General features: G+C 47.1%; 2 protein-coding genes across 8 annotated transcripts in view; one reads left to right on the top strand and one right to left on the bottom strand.

The window, feature by feature from the left end:
* PARP9 (poly(ADP-ribose) polymerase family member 9) overlaps positions 1-17,117 on the bottom strand; it is a 53,654-nt gene that overhangs the window by 31,308 nt on the left and 5,229 nt on the right. Inside the window, exon 1 of one of the 7 annotated variants that reach the window (XM_037911974.2) lies at positions 692-819. The exons of 1 other annotated variant lie outside the window; for it this stretch is intronic. The gene's annotated coding sequence lies outside the window, so the exon portion shown is untranslated. Of the gene's footprint in view, positions 1-314; positions 573-691; positions 820-17,117 lie in introns of those variants that run through there. 5 more of the 7 variants (XM_043524963.1, XM_027819452.3, XM_027819453.3 and 2 more) reach the window with 5 other exon arrangements.
* Positions 798-16,540, top strand: DTX3L (deltex E3 ubiquitin ligase 3L). The gene is made up of 5 exons (XM_037911977.2): positions 798-978; positions 2,231-2,463; positions 3,531-5,078; positions 6,887-7,104; positions 15,992-16,540. The coding sequence occupies exons 1-5, from the start codon at positions 798-800 to the stop codon at positions 16,059-16,061; spliced, it is 2,250 nt and encodes a 749-aa protein (XP_037767905.1). The 3' UTR covers positions 16,062-16,540.

The raw sequence follows: 17,117 nt of genomic DNA, 5'->3' as shown, positions 1-17,117 counted from the left end.
CAGGAATACATCCAACCAAAATTGGCAACCCTAGCCCAAACATGTAAAATATACCAACACGAAAATATCGGGAACGCCACACTTTAAAATCTCAGATGCATTGGTGATATATTAATTTATCTTAAAATAGTAAAACATTTCAATGCAAAATAATACTTGAATGCAATGTTATGGGTGACAATTTAAATATACACAACTCTAAGTGTCATATGGTTCCCAGGTCAACCATAACTCAGCCTCAGTGCAAGCACATAACAACGAAGCCAGACAACAGGAAGACAATGCTCACTGTTGATGCCGCAAGGGACCACCACCCACTGGCTGTAAGAACCCTCCCCGCGGCAGCAGTCTCTCTCACGTCAATCAGTTAATGGCGTCACTCTCATTTACATGGCGCATTACCGAGATCAAAATCTGGGACCACAAACCCACACCTATGTGCCCATTCAGCTCCTGGGGCCAAACTCTGCTTGCTCCCTTGTCGTCAGGACTGCACCGGGGTAGATCAGCACCGAATGTGGCCCTCTCTGCACGCCCAAGGCTTTGCTGGCAGCGGTCAGTTGGCTGCCCCGAAGGAAGCACCCCAGCCCCGGGGCCCGCGCCTCAGCAGCGCCCGGGGGGGCCCTAGCGCGCCCGGCCCGCCCCAACCCGACTCCGCCACACGCGCCGCGTGACGGGGTGGCCCCGGTACCTGGCAGGCGGGCCGGCCCGGCGCGCGGCGTGGAGTTTCTGCTGTCTGCCACCGACGCTGGGAATCGAAAGCGAAAGTTAGCCGCCAGCGCCAGGCCCCGCGCGCTATGGCCGCCCTCCCGGCCCCGCTCCTGGTGCGGGTCTCTCCCGCGGCCCGGTCCAGCGACAAGCTGCGGCTCAAGCTGGAGAGCTACTTCCAGTCCGCCAAGCGCTCCGGGGGAGGCGAGTGCGAGGTGGAGCGGGGCCCCGAGCCGGGCGCCTACCTGGTGTGCTTCCGCTCGGAGAAAGGTGAGGGGGGTGCGCGGCCCGGCCCGGCCCGGCCCCGGGTGCTGGCTGGTGCCCTCGGCGCCTCGCTGAGGGGAGGGCATGGCCCACTCCACTCTGGCTTCTCGAGGGGGGCGGGGGTGCCAGGCTGGGGGGGGGGGGCCGCCATTTAGCTCAACAGCATGTCAGTGCATGCCAGCCCCAAAGGGGGCTGGGGGGGGTGTGCTAGCCATGCCCTGGGGGTGGTGGTCCACAGGGTGTGCCCGCCGTGCCCTCTGTGTCTGTGTGTGCAAGCCGGGCGTGTCCCAGGCCTGTGAGGGGTGCAGCCTGGGAGTGCTAGCCATGCCCTAGAGGTGGGAGAACGCGGGGTGTGCCATCCATGCCCCCAGTGATGTAGAGTGCCAGTCCTGTCACTCAACGGCATGGCATGGCAGCAGCCCACCAGGGATAGTGTGCGCCCATGGTGCAGCGTGACAGTTTGCCAACAGCATGTCAACTGTGTCACTCGGCATGGCAGCAGGCTGTGCCCCTTGAAACATTTTGCAAGCTGCTACTCAGCAGGGGCAATGGGTGGCATATCAGCTGTGATATTCAGCAGGGTGGTGATGTGCCAGCCGTAGCCACCTGTGGTATACTTCCTAATGCCCCTAGGCAGCACCCCAGCTGTGAACCTCTCTGGGTCAGTGGCATGCTAGCTGTGCCAAGTGCCGGCTGTACTACTCTGTGTAGAGCAAACTTTGAGTGATGTAAAACTCCCATAACTGCTCCTCTGTTACCCACATCTTGGTCCTGGGTGTAGGGACATGGTCAGGGAGAAGGGAACATGGATGGGAACCTTAGTAGCCATTGACAACCAGCATAGTTCTCTTTGAGATGCACAGATGAAAAGTGCTATACAGTATAACAGTTAGATGGTGGGCCCTAATTTGTGCCATGGCCTGGGCCAGCACCTAAGGGCCCCAGCACTGGGGCAGTACAAAAGAGGCTTGAACTCATTTTGTTTCAAACCTTAAAATTCACAGTATATACGGTATGTGTGAATTCCTTGGGGGTTTTTTTTCTTCTTCCTTTCCCCTTGTGTAATCATTCATAGGGGTGCAGAGTGGGTGTAAAACCATACCAGATCAGAATGTTAGCCTTTTACACTCATTTTGCACATGTGAAAATGACTACACAGGAGCAAAGCAATGGAGAATGACTGTTTAGTGTTCATTGATACACCAGAATAAGCAGAGGTTCCCTTCTCCTCCCCCAATTTATTCCCACCTCACAATAGATAAGAACTGTGTGAAATCACGTGAAGACCATGCCCTAGAAATTGATGGCAAAAGTCTGAAGATATTTATCCAGGCAGATTCAGAGATAGAGGATCATGGAGAAAGCCAGCCTACAATACAATCGTCGGGCCAATCTAGTACCTCAGGCTTTTCACAACTTCAGAAGAAATCTGATAAACAGCTTGGTGAAAAACATGATGCCAGTTCATCTTCTACAGCATTTACTGAAAAGGTATGTTTAATATAGAAAAAATAACTCACCACGCTCTCACATTCTCATGACTTACACATGTACACCTCTGCTGCCATACACCAGTTGGAGAGAAAGAGCTCATTTCACCTTCTAGCCAGAATAGAAGAGTTGGAAATTGTTACTGTGCATTAGATTTATAAACTTCATGGTCAGCAAGCACTGAGACATGTCCATACTCCTAATTAACATATAGGCACACAGTATGGCATGGTGACTTGTAATGCAGTGGTAGGGATTTGCAGTCATAATTATGTTTGTGGCATGTGCATGTCCTCTGAAATTGGGGGACATTTATATTTTTCAGAACCAATTTGTATGCCTGGCTGCTACTGAGGCACGTACAGGAACCCTTTCAAAGGAACTAATAAATACAATCAGATATTCTATTCCATATAGGTTCTTACACTGCTCTTGTCATCGTAGAATCTGAGCACATTCCAGTATACAATAAGTGTCAGGCACATCTATGACAAGTGGTTCATTCTCTCATCTAATGTAGTGCTTTGTTTTGGTGGGGTTTTGTTTTGGGTTGTTTGGTTGTTTATTTGTTTTTGAATGTCTGTACTGCTCTGTCTGTTTTTGGTAGGGAAGGCAGGTCAAAGAAGTGTACCTTGCACTTGGAGTCATGAGGTTTGTGATGGTTCTTAGTTCCTGTGGGATAAGGAATAATATGTACCAGCAAAGTAGATCATGAGTTGCTTTTTATGTTGTGCTAATGTGCACTGGGTCTCAATTTAAGAGAGAGCTGTGGATGGCCTCTACATTGCCCCACTGCAGTTCCCATTAGAAGATGGGAGTTTTTCCAGATTTCATTGGGAGCAAGATTGGTTCTCATGCATGTGTACATAGGGATACTAATGGCAGTATATCAGTATACATGAGTTCAAAGAAGACTATATGCAAGAGTGTTTATATATAGTAAGAACAAAATAATCTTGGCAAACTGAGAACTAGTGTAGAAAGATTTTTTAGTTAAATATTTGAAAGAACAAGCTGAGAATTTTAGGAAAGCTGCTAATGATCTCTGCTTGTTCTTTCATTTTCAGATTTTTCTCCACGTGTCTGCAACCTTGAATACCGACCTGTTCACTAAACAGCAAAGACAACAAGTGACCATTCTGTGCCCAAACTTAAAAATAGAAAAAAATTCTAGTGACCACAGCATCGAGAAAGTGACAGGAGACTATGCAGATATTGAAAAAGTGTATCACTATTTTGATAAACTCCTTATAAAAAATGACCAACACACTGATTTTTCACACTTTGAAAGAAAGAATGATTTGGAAGATGTGAATGAGAATGGTTTGGATGAAGTGAACAATATTGAAGTTCCGTCAGCTCTCTATGAATACTTTAACCATGTCTATGAAGAACGAATTAAAGAATTACAGCAACGTTTCAACGTAAAGATAAAAAGCAAAGAGCATGACAATGGACTCACTTCAGTATACTTCATATCTGTTGGGAGTTCTGGATTAGTAGAGAGAGCTCAGCAGTCTTTTATCACTGATTTTCAGAAAGGAATAGCAGATTTAAAACAAGAAAAAGTTTATTTGACAAACAGTTCCCAGTTAAATGAAACACTACAGAAATTAAATACCAGGTATAGGAATCTTCTTGCCAAAAATGAAGGAAATACAGTAATACTGCGTGGTCCAGCACATGAGATTTTGGCTGCGAAAAAATTTTTTGATGAAAAAAATGTGAACAGCCCACTTGAAAAACCTGTGAAAATAACGTCTGAAGCTTACACATATAGGAATGGAATTGAAGTTGATTCTGTTAGGCTTAAACTCTTGAAAACAATATTAAGTAAAGAAATTGAACTGATAAATCAAACATTTGATACCATAATAGAAAACAAGGACTCTCCACAGAACCAGAGAGCATGCATCATATTTAAACCTAAGAACAAAGATTCAGATATGTCTGCACATGCTTATGAAAGCTTCATTAGTGCATTTCAGAAGGCCTCAGCAATGATAATTGAAAAAGACCTCTGCTTGAAACTTTCAGGTGATCAGAAAAAACAGCTGAATAAACACTTTAATAAACTACAACTGGAAAACCCAGGTATAATACTTAAAAAAAAGGAGGAGAAACTCGGTTTAAAAGGTTTACCAGATCTTCTGCATGCTGCTGAAAAGCACATCAGGAGCTTTCTTTACATTGAAGGCCCTGTAAAGATTAAAGAAGGGACAGCTCCTACTTATGGTACCAGCTGGAGAGGTGCTACAGGAACTTCCCAGGATGCAGATGATGATAGGAAAATGAATAGAGTTCCTCCCAAAGAACAACCTAGTCCAAAGTTAGCAGGAGGAGAGGAAGCCAAAGATGAGTGTGCCATTTGCATGGATAAAATCTATCAAAAAGAAGTACTGCAAAAGTGCAAACATGAATTTTGCAAAGCATGCATCCAAGAGGCAATGAAGTATAAGCCTGCCTGTCCTGTCTGTAATACATTCTATGGACTCATACAAGGAAATCAGCCAGAGGGAACAATGTCTTTCTCAAAGCTTCCTTATCCAGTCACTGGCTATCCTCAGTGTGGGACTATTAAGATTGACTATTATATGCCAGATGGGGTTCAAACGGTAAGTATATTTGAAAGTGTGTGAAAGGTGTTTGTTAAGAAAACCGAAATCGAAGATAGAATCCAATATTTTTCCAATCCTAAAGAGGTTTTTTTTTTAATCCAGGAGATATTTATTCCAGTATTTTTGTTAGGCTCTGGTACTCTGAATATACATTACAAATCCCAGTTTTCCAAATAGGATCTCATATCACATCACATAATATGATATTTCTTTATGGACTTCCATTAATATGCAGTACTAACACCCAATGCTGGATCAGAGCTATAAGGGAAACACAAAAATATCAAATATTAATCAATACAAATGAAAGACAAAACCAAAATGGTAGCCCTCACTGTTATACGCAATGAGCCTGTTTCTCCTTTCATGTAGGTGTAAATCTGAAATAACTCCATTGAAATCAGTGAAGTGATGCTGGTGTAAAACTGCTGTGAGGGGGGAATCAGGCCCAGCACTTGGCTACAGACGTGTGTAGTTCATTGTGGGGAGGAAATGATTGTAAGGGCTTTGGATTATGTTATGTGTTTTTACAGCATCTAGCACAGTAGGGCCCTGATCAAGACACTTAGGTACTACTGCAGACCAAATAACACTTGCAGTGACATCAGTAGAAAAGCAAAGGGAGAGGAGGAAGGGAGAACTCCAGAGAGCTAGGAGAGCAAGAACATGATATTTAGAAACAACAATGAATTAATTAATTGAGACAAGAAAATGTGAGAAACTGAATGAAGGGGATGGGCAGGGAAGAAAGGAGAGATGAGATGCCCTAACAAGGAACAGTTCTGGTGAGGCTATTGAAAGTGAGGATGAATTTCAGTGATACCTCAGATACACAGGAAACCAGTGAAGAGGTGAAAGAGAAGATGTGTAAATAGAAAGGCAAAGTCAAAATTAAGCATGCAATGTGATTTTGAACAGACTGAAGGAGTTGGAGAATGGATTTGGGGAGATGGGAATAAAGAGCATTGCAGAAATTGAGGTGACAGATTCGTTTTCACACATTTGTAGTATATCTATGGTGTATATATAAGGCCCTTTGTTTTGGGTATTTACTGATTTTCTCTGAAAAATTCTGGGGTTTTGAAAAAGTCAGTTTTCAGGCATTACCAATTTTTCACCCAAACTTTTTGGCTTTTTTGGAACCCATGAATTTTTCAGAGACAGCAGGGAGCTGGGTCCCATCAGCCAAGACTGCCCAGCTGCAGCAACAGGCCTACAGGGAGTTGAACGCTGCGCCCTATGAGTACTAGCCTCTCTATCGGACAGACACCCTCCTGACCGCAGTCCTTCAGCATGGTCCCTTCCACTTTCTCTAAAGGGTCGGGAGGGAGCTCTGTCTGGCAGGGGAGCCAGTACTCACAGGGCACAGTCTTCTGCTCCCCTCCTGGCCATCACCCTTCAGCATGGCTCCCTCTGCTCAGTGGGAGAGCAGACCTGGGAAGGGACCTGGCAGCTGAAGCTGCCTGACCACTGCAGTGACAGGCCCATAGGGTGTGGAAGGCTTCCTCAACTGCTATATCATGAGGTCCCCTGCCGCACCCTGTAAGTACTTGGCACTGCTCCAAACCTACCCAGTACCAGGATGTAGCGGGCATCCCTCTACCCCTGTGAGTACCAAGCATCACCCTCCTGCCTGCTGTCCTTCACTTTTGATTTTTACTGATTTCCCGTCCTGCTGCCCTTCTCCCCATTTTTTTTTTAATTGTAATAAATACTGATACATTCTCAAGAAATTTTTTTTAAAGAGCCAAAAATCAAGGGCCTTGGGTTTACAGACCATTTGTGTTGTATTCTTTACAAAACAGAAAAACCATCCAAACCCAGGCAGACGATATTTTGGAACAAGTCGAACAGCATACTTACCTGACAACAAGGAAGGAAGAGAAATTTTGCACCTGCTTAAAAGGGCCTTTGACCAAAGATTGATCTTCACGGTGGGGCAATCCCGTACTTCTGGTGCAAATGATATGATCACCTGGAATGATATTCACCATAAAACAAGCATATCTGGGGGACCTGAAATGTGAGTATTTTTAAGTGAATTTAATGCTTGCCAAAGATGCTGGATTGACAGGCCTGAACCTTCTTTCTACTAAATAATTTTGGCATTGCTAACACCATTGCAAGTTACTAGCACTTGTGTAAAACATCTTGGGTCACACTCTCGACTGCCTTGCACCTTGTGTTGTCATTTACGACTGTGAAAAGTGGGTTGCTGTAAGAATCCTGATTTGATACATTTTACACTCAGTTTGCACTGGTGTAAATAACTACACAAGGTGCAAGGCAGTGGAGAAACAGGCCCCTTGTATCCATGCACAAAACTTCTTTCAGCAATGCACAGGCATTAACACCACCAAAGCAATTTTACCTACTCTAGGCAAGGCTAAGCACCATTACATGCTCCACTCAGTCACTGTATTGTTGCAGAGCCGGTGTGGTCAGGGAATGCAAGCACAGTAGATACAACAATGCCGTTATTCCTCCAAATATAATTCTCCATTGCACCGTGTCAGGGTTCCCTCCCCAGTTTGAACTCTGGGGTACAGATGTGGGGACCCTCATGAAAGACCCCCTAAGCTTATATTCTACCAGCTTAGGTTAAAAACTTCCCCAAGGCACAAATTCCTTTCCTTGTCCTTGGATGGTATTGCTGCCACCACCAATTGATTTAAATAAAAATTCAGGGAAGGGTCACTTGGAATCCCTATTCCCCCAAAATATCTCCCCAAGCTCCTTCACCCCCTTTCCTGGGGAAGTTTGAGAATAATATACCAACCAATTGCCTTTAATGTAAGTACAGACCAGACCCTTTATCTTTAGGACACTAAAATCAATCAGGTTCTTAAAAGAAGATCTTTATTATGAAGAAAAAAGTAAAAGGATCACACCTGCAAAATCAGGATGGAAGGTAACTTTACAGTGTCATAAAAAGATTTAAAACACAGAGGACTCCTCTCTGGACTCAGCTTCACAGTTATAAAAACAGGAATAAAACTACCTCTTAGTATAGGGAAAATTCACAAGCTGAAACAAAAGGTAACCTAACGCATTTCCTTGCCTTACTTACAATTTTTGTAATCTTAGATGGATCATTTCTTGCCTGGTCTCTCTCTCTCTCTGTCCAGAGAGGGAACAAACAAAGAGAGCACAAACAAAATCTCCCCCGCCCAGATTTGAAAGTATCTTCTTTCCTTATTGGTCTTTTTGGTCAGGTGCCAACCAGGTTATTTGAGCTTCTTAACCCCTTACAGGTAAAGTGATTCAATACAGCTGCAAGGAGGGATTTTATGCTACTCTTTCCTTTATATTTATGATACACCCTTTGTGACACTCACAATTAATGGCACTGGCTCTGTCACCTGTCAAGCCACTCACCTACTAGCTGCATATATGGCAAAAGGCACCCAAGTAGCTACTCAACTGATCTCTGCTGGCTGTAAAGTACCCTCCTTTCTTCAGAACAAGCAAGTCTGAGAGCAGATGTGGTGGTCCTCCACCTGTTTCAGCTTTACGCATCCCCCAAGAACCCACACCCCAACTCCCACTTCAGCACATATCCCAGATACAGAATGAAAAATACCATATTAACATTCTGTAAAAACATACACATTTGGTACTGTCAAGGTTCCTTCCCCACTCTGAACTCTAGGGTACAGATGTGGGGACCCGCATGAAAGACCCCCTAAGCTTATTCTTACCAGCTTAGGTTAAAAACTTCCTCAAGGTACAAACTTTGCCTTGTCCTTGAACCCTATGCTGCCACCACCAAGCGTGTTAAACAAAGAACAGGGAAAGAGCCCACTTGGAGACGTCTTCCCCCAAAATATCCCCCCAAGCCCTACACCCCCTTTCCTGGGGAAGGCTTGATAAAAATCCTCACCAACTTGCACAGGTGAACACAGACCCAAACCCTTGGATCTTAAGAACAATGAAAAGGCAATCAGGTTCTTAAAAAAAGAATTTTAATTAAAGAAAACGTAAAAGAATCACCTCTGTAAAATCAGGATGGTAAATACCTTACAGGGTAATCAGATTCAAAACATAGAGAATCCCTCTAGGCAAAACCTTAAGTTACAAAAAGACGCAAAAACAGGAATATACATTCCATTCAGCACAGCTTATTTTACCAGCCGTTAAACAAAAGGAAATCTAATGCATTTCTAGCTAGATTACTTACTAACTTTTTACAGGAGTTCTGAGCTGCATTTCTGATCTGTTCCCAGCAAAAGCATCACACAGACAGACAGACCCTTTGTCCCCCCTTCCCCCGTTTGAAAGTATCTTGTCTCCTCATTGGTCATTTTGGTCAGGTGCTAGCGAGGTTATCTTAGCTTCTTAACCCTTTACAGGTGAAAGGGTTTTGCTTCTGGCCAGGAGGGATTTTATAGCACTATGGACAGAAAGGTGGTTACCCTTCCCTTTATATTTATGACACGTACAAAATTAGTTTTTAAATTATTTGTTTGTCCTATGAGGCTCCACCCAAGGGCATAAATAAATACATATATACCAAAACAGAATAATCAGTCAAATTAAAGAGTCAAATTTCAAAATAATTGAATATGTAAATGAATCCAATCTTCTCACCTCCTAGATCAGTGGTTTTCAAACTGCAGGTCGCGACCCACTATTGGGTCGCAGCGGCTCTGGTCAGCACCGCTGACTGGGCCGTTAAAAGTCCCATCGGCGGTGCTGCCCGGCTAAGGCAGGCTAGTCCCTACGTGTTCTGACACTGCACTGTGCCCTGGAAGCAGCCAGCAGCAGGTCCAGCTCCTAAGGTTGGGGTGAGGGGCCCCACGGGGTTCCACACGCTGCCCCCACCCTGAGCACTGGCTCCGCACTCCCACTGGCTGGAAACCAGCCAACGGGAGCTGTGGGGGCGGTGCCTGCAGGTGAAAGCCACGCGTCTCCGCCTAGGAGCCGGACCTGCTGCTGGCCGCTTCCGGGGCGCAGTGTGGCCTGCAGTGCCAGGACAGGCAGGAAGCCTGCCTTAGCACCCCTGCTGCGCCGCTGATCGGGAGCTGCTCAAGGTAAGCCCATGCCCCAATCCCAATCCCCTTCCCCAGCCCTGAGTGCCCCCCCAAACCTGGAGCCCCTTCCTGCATCCCAAACCTGTCATCCTGGGCCCCACCCCAGAGCCTGCATCCCCAGCTCAGAGCCCTCACCCCAACCATCTGCCACATCCCTGAGCCCCACCCCAGAGCCTGAACCCCAGTTCAGAGCCCTCATCCCCAACCTTCTGCCAGAGCCTTGAGCCTCCTCCCCCTCCCCCCCCCGCAGACCCGGAGCCCCCTCCTGCATCCCAGGCCCCTCATCCCTGGCCCCACCCCAGAACCTGCACCCCAACCCCTTGCCCCATCCCAGAGACCCCTCTCACACCCTGAACTCCTTATTCCCAGCCCAACTCCGCAGCCCTGAGCCCGTCCCACACTCCAAACTCCTCATCCCCAGCTCCGCTGGGTCGCAGGCATCAACAATTTTCTTCAACTGGGTCACCAGAAAAAAAAGTTAGAAAACCACTGTCCTAGATGATCATTGCAATATGGTCTGGATCTCCAGGCCCAGAGTCAGTCTAGCAGCACCTTGAGAGATCCTGATGACTCTCCACCATTGTATCTGCAAGGGTGAGGGAGTAACAGGGCATAGGCCCTTCCCCTCATAGTGCATGTGTATGTCTTTGGACAGGCCAGAACTATTAGAAGCATCCATTGGAACAAACCCAAAATGTAAACAGGTGGCCATATACGCTGTAGACCATAGACATTAATGCACCTGCTCTAGGAAGCTGTGCTAGGAATTGTGAGGTAGGTGCACCACTTGCACCTATATCCTGCACCACTTGCAAGGAGTGCTGCTTGTGGGTGCAGAGCACTGTGTGCACTCAAAACAGGATGGCTGGGGTAGATGCTGTGCTCAGTTGCAGCTTGTACAAGAGAAGTCACTCTGTTGCAAGTTGCAGCAGTTCACTTCTCGTGGACAGAGCTTTGAAGACTGTTTTTATCCATAGAAAATGGTACAACATAGATGAGACGTGCAAACATCCCCTCAAATGTATCGCATCTCTGACGAAAAGGTAGTATCTCCTTGGGGTCTTCAGTCTTTGTGTCCTTGGCCTCTTTTCTGAGGTTGCCAACAATGGTTTCAGTTGTCATTGACAGTTTTGGTGGTATGAGTGCTTATGATTCATGGTCCGTATAGACCTAACCTGAGCCATAGTCATACCAGTGACATATCAATGAAAAGCTCTTTTATCCTTTTATGAGTCCTTTGAACCATCCAGTCTTCTTCATGTTTTTAGTTTTATTCTGAATTATAAACTGGCAGCCCATGGAAGTAATTTTTTTCACAGAGTGAGACATCCTTCACTACAAAATGCACAAATCAGGCAGTTTTTTTAAAATTACAGCATTAGAGTTTTGTATGTTGTTTAACAAGAAAACAAGTTACTGGAGCTCAGAAATTGTATGTACTATCTACGGGGTTTAGTGCAAGTATTTGTGTAACCCACAGTATTACAGTGGTTAGCACTATATTAATGAACTTCTCTACACTATCATGAGAAAATAGTAAACTATATTACTGTATAAACTATCGAGGAGAAAAGATGTTCTTGTGATAGGGGATAAGACTAAAAGAAAGAAGATGTGGGGCCAAACCTGGCTCCCAGTTTGGCCCTTTTGCACCGATTTGCTGTCACGGGCCATAAAGCAGCCCTACTGGAGCAAGCGAAGTTTCCCCATGCAGTGGGGAATCCCTAGGTGCTGTAGAATCTGGGTAATTGGCCAGTACCCCACTGCTCTTTGCAACCTAAGGCATATAAGAGCCATGTCAGTGTGAGAGCAGTGCCAGACAAACTCACTAAAAATGAATGAAAGTAATAGTATATCCCTGGCACAGGAAAACAATACAACAGAAATACTGAAATAATTTGTTAGTCTCTAAGGTGCCAAAAGTACTCCTTTTCTTTTTGAAATAGTTGAAATGCTTTGATATTGACACAATGATATTGTCCTCAGAGGAACAATAGATAGTCAAGAAGGGTATACACAGCAGACAGTAACTGAATTACATCCTCCTTATGATGAGCTATATAGACCCTACAAGGGAATGGACACTAAAGTGTTAAAAAGGAAGCAGTCATGTCCCCAGCTTCAGTCAATGGGCACCCTAACAACAGCAAGGGTAAAATGCTGCAATCCAGAGAAACAGCCACTGTGAAGGCGCTCCACAGGGTCAGACCAGAGGAAGCTGCTCAGAGAAACCATTTTACTGCCAGAATGGATCAGAGAAGATTACCAGGCAGGAAGCAACTCAGAGAAGCAGCAGGAGATTTGAACAAAACAAATTTCTGACTGTATCACCCAGGGTCCCTGGGCTGGGGCCCATAGGAGTCTGGGTCCCCTACCCTACACTGACAGGGATGAAGACTGCCACGACCTTTGACCAGAAGTAGAAACAATAACAGGAATACTGGACTTTGGCTTTGTGTTCCTGCTCTAATTTACTTTACTTCTGCCCTGTTGAAGAAAGAAGGGAAGAAACCTGTAAAGGGGGATAGAAGAGGCCCTAAGAGGACGGCCAAACTCCTGGAACGATTGATCGAAAGCCCACTAATGCGACCAGTAGAACTTTGGGTGGGGCCAGACTCCTTTTAGTCCTGGAAGGGGGGAAGAGACAAGTAACCCAGCCAGAGGTCAGGAGTTATAGATGAAGACTGCCATATATAGGTTCCATCCCTGAACCAACTCAGGGACATTGAGGCAGGGACAACCGCAGTTCTGTGTATTACAGGGCTGAGGTCCTGCCATTGAACACCACCTGCTTTCCCAAAGCTTCTAGCCCCTGAGTTCCTTCTCCCCTCCCCAGAAAACATTCAGCTTCCCAGTAAAGGTTTCAAACAGTTGAATATGAATGGTTAAATATACACACATCAAGTTATAGTTCTGTTTTAAATCATTTGAAAAAAAGGTCAAAGGAATGATATAAACTGGACTGTTAGTATACAACATGCTGTCAGATATTGGTAGTTTTGTAATAAGGTATGTACTTACATGTCAAGATCCTATAATTGAAATGTTTTATTGTAAACCATCTGAAATACTCATAAATAAATATTTGTAAGGCAGACGGGGCACGTCCCCACCAGTTAGCATAAGAGCTCCACTGCATCACTTAGAGCAGGGGTCAGCAACCTTTCAGAAGTGGTGTGCCGAGTCTTCATTTATTCACTTTAATTTAAGGTTTTGCGTGCCAGTGATACATTTTAACGTTTTTTAGAAGGTCTCTCTCTATAAGTCTATATATTATATAACTAAACTATTGTTGTATGTAAAGTAAACAAGGTTTTCAAAATGTTTAAGAAGCTTCATTTAAAATTAAATTAAAATGCTGATCTTACGGCACCGGCCCGCTCAGCCCGTTGCCAGCCTGGGGTTCCATTCATCTAGGCCGGCAGCAGGCTGAGCAGGGCCTGTGGCCGGGACCCCTGGCAAGGGGCCGGCAGACCAGCAGCGGGCTGAGCGGGGCCAGCGGCCAGGATCCCAGACCAGCAGTGGGCTGAGCGGCTCAGCCTGCTGCCACTCAGCCCGCTGCCGGTCTGGGGTTCCTTCCACTGGCTCCTGCCACCCAGGGTCCCAGCTGCCGGCCCTGCTCAGCCTGCTGCTGGTCTGGGATCCTGGCCCTGCCCACATACAGTGGGTACCTACCTTCTCCCTGGTTCTAGCCCATTCTCTTCCTCTCTCTCTGCACTGAGCTGAGGGTGGGAGTGCACTGAGCACAGGGCTGGGGGTGAAGGAGCAGGCTGGGGGTTGGGGTGAAGGGTTTGGCCAGGAGCAAGAATGAAGGGTGGGGCTCAGGGTTGGGGCAGGAGGTTTGGGTGTGGAGTGCTTACCTGGGAAGCTCCCCTTTGGTGTGAGGGGTGCAGGTAGGAATGTGGGGGGGGGGGTGCAGGAGCTCCTGTTTGGTGCTCTGGGTGGGGGTGAGAATGTGGGGGTGCAAGAGTCAGGGCATAGGGTGTGGGGGGGGCTGGGTATGTGGGGGGGTGCAGGACTCAGGGCAGGAGGCTGGTGGTGTGTGAGGAGGGTGCAGGAGTCAGGGCATGGGGGGGCTGGGTATGTGTGGGGGGTGATGGAGTCAAGGCTGGGGTTGGGGGGGTGCAGGGGTCAGGGCAGAGAGCTGGGGGGGTGTGAGGGGGGTGCCGGGGTCAGGGCAGAGCGCTGGGGGGGGGTGAGGAGGGTGCAGGAGTCAAGGCAGAGGGCTGGGGGGGGGGCTGGGTATGTGGGGAGGGGGCTGGAGTCAAGGCTGGGGTTGTGGGGGTGCAGGGGTCAGGGCAGAGGTCTAGGTGTGTGTGAGGAGGCTGCAGGGGTCAGGGCAGAGGGTTGGGGGAGTGTGAGGAGGGTGCAGGAGTCAGGGCAGAGGGCTGGGGGGGGCTGGGTATGTTGGGGGGGCTGGGGTTGTGGGGGGGGGTGCAGGGGTCAGGGCAGAGGGCTGGGTGTGTGTGAGGGGGGTGCCGGGGTCAGGGCACAGTGCTGGGGGTCTGTGAGGAGGGTGCAGGAGTCAGGGCAGAGGGCTGGGAGAGTGTGAGGGGGGTGCAGGAGTCAGGGCATGGGGGGTGCTGGAGTCAAGGCTGGGGTTGGGGGGGTGCAGGGGTCAGGGCAGAGGGCTAGGTGTGTGTGAGGGGGGTGCTGGAGTCAGGGCAGAGGGCTGGGGGGGATGTGAGGAGGCTGCAGGAGTCAGGGCAGAGGGCTGGGGGAGTGTTGGGGGGTGTAGGAGTCAGGGCATGGGGGTGCTGGAGTCAAGGCTGGGGTTGTCGGGGGGTGCAGGGGTCAGGGCTGGGGGCATGTGTGGGGGGTGCAGGGGTCAGGGCTGGGGGCGTGTGAGGGGGGTGAAGGGGTCAGGGCAGAGGGCTGGGGGTGTGGGCTAGGGTCATGGAGGTGGTCCCAGCCCCCTGCCCAGAGTGGCTCATGGCAGGGGGCTGGAGGGGATATGCCCTGATTCCACCTCCTTCCCCAAGGCCCCATCCCCATCTCTTCTCTGCCTCCTCCCTGGAGCAGGAACATGCTGCTCCACTTCTCCCCCTCCCTCACAAGGGCCATCAGCTAAACGGTGGCAGGGAGGGAGAGGAGGAGGGGCAGGAACCCAGCACCTTGGAGGAAAAGGCGGGGGAGGGGGGAGCTTGCCTGACCTGCAGCAGCAGCTGGTAGGACCAAGCTTCTTCACCCTGCCCCCCACATGTGGGAGGAGCACAGAAGAGCGGGCTGGGGCAGGCAGGATTTTTAATGGCACGCTGCTGCCTGCCGGGGTCCCAGCCTGGGTTCCGCAGCGGGCTGAGTGGGGTCGGCGGCTGGGACCCGGCAGGCAGCAGCGTGCCATTAAAAATCGGCTCGCGGGCCGTCTTTGGCACACGTGCCATAGGTTGCTGACCCCTGACTTAGAACAACCCTAAGGATGCTGTAATTTGTACCAGGATTCACAGTGGTTCCTGTATGGCCTGAGATCAAAAGAGACGAAAGACACCACTTTTGTAGCCTCATCCCATGACACCCCTGGGTCTGCCTGAGTACTGTACCTATTTTGAAAAAATTAGGGCCTTATTTTCAGAGTCGCTGAGCGCCCACAGTTGCCATAGACTACAAGTGGAATTGTAGGTACACAGCAGGTCTGAAAATCCAGTTCAAGGTGTCAGTTTGGGCACCCAAAATGAATGGCTGCTTTTGAAAATTTTAGCTTTAACCTTTCTGTGCCTCACTTTTCTCATCTGTAAATTACGGCCTGTTTGTTTCACAGAGCATTGCAAGACTAATGTTTGTAAAAGTGCTTTAAGAGATTTTAATGGAAGGTGCTGTAGAATTGGGAAATATTGTTTCATTATGTAAATGGCCCAAACAAGTCTTCTCTCTTTCCCCTAGGTTTGGTTATCCTGATCCTAATTATCTGAAACGTGTTCGAGAAGAACTGAAATCAAAAGGAATTGAATAAAGATGTCAACCAACTGCTTTCAAGCTTTATTCACTATAAGATTTAGCATTTACTTAATTATATCAGTTGATTACAGGTGCATATATAAAGTTTAGAGGACTTCTTCCAAGAAAAGCACAGTATTTCTGTATTGCCCAAAACTCCCATTGAATCCAGAGGCCTGGCACCTCTGAAAGTCAGGACCTGGTTCCAAGTCTTTGACTGCATGTACCACAAGCCTATAGGCATTGCATTTTAAATTGCTTTTAGCTTTTTATTTTATTTTGCTTGTAATCACAATGTATCTTCCAGCATGTGGATGAAGTACTCTCTGCTGATATAGATCTGATTGTTGTAGACATTTTACTTTACTGATGATGTTTTACATTAACAAAATAATTTTCTTAAATTTATAGTTATAAAACATATGGCTCTGAGTTAGTGCACTTGGTGATTATTAGCTAAGTAGTTTTCACAAAGTAAAAATGTGGTCTCCTTCAGTCGTCTCGTGTTGTCTCTGCAATTCCATGCAGTCTTTACTGCACATACAGATAATATGTAAAAAAGATATTTTACTGTTTTTACAGTGGCATAGGTGTGCATTGTGCTATCCAGCAATATAGAAGAGAGAGTGAGTTCCTGCCCCCAGGATTTTACAATCTAAGGGGCAGGCAATAGTCAGTGGAATCAATGGGGATAGTCACATGTGAGCTGCAGGATCAGGCCCACCTTTTGATAAACATAGTAAGTTATGACAACGTACAAAGGATGGAAGGAATGGGTGAGTGTTACAACAAAATGAGGTTTTGACATAACTGTCCACCACTGCCAAAAAGCCAAAAGAAAGTAGAAGATTCTGCAACCTAGATGTCATTGTAAATGAATCACATGCAGTGGCTCACCTCCAAGCAAGTACTTCAATTTAAGTACTTATCAGCAAGTAAATTTATATTGCTGATAAATAAACTCATTTGTGGGGTGGGGGGAAGTGCATTTTCAGTATATGAAAGTATTTTTTATACAGTACTTGCTGAGAGGCCACTGGGGAAAAATGAGAATTGGTAAACTTGCTTATTT

The sequence above is a fragment of the Chelonia mydas genome, chromosome 11 (assembly GCF_015237465.2).
Source record: "Chelonia mydas isolate rCheMyd1 chromosome 11, rCheMyd1.pri.v2, whole genome shotgun sequence".
Classification (NCBI taxonomy): domain Eukaryota; kingdom Metazoa; phylum Chordata; order Testudines; family Cheloniidae; genus Chelonia; species Chelonia mydas.
This window is presented reverse-complemented; position numbering and strand designations above follow the sequence as displayed.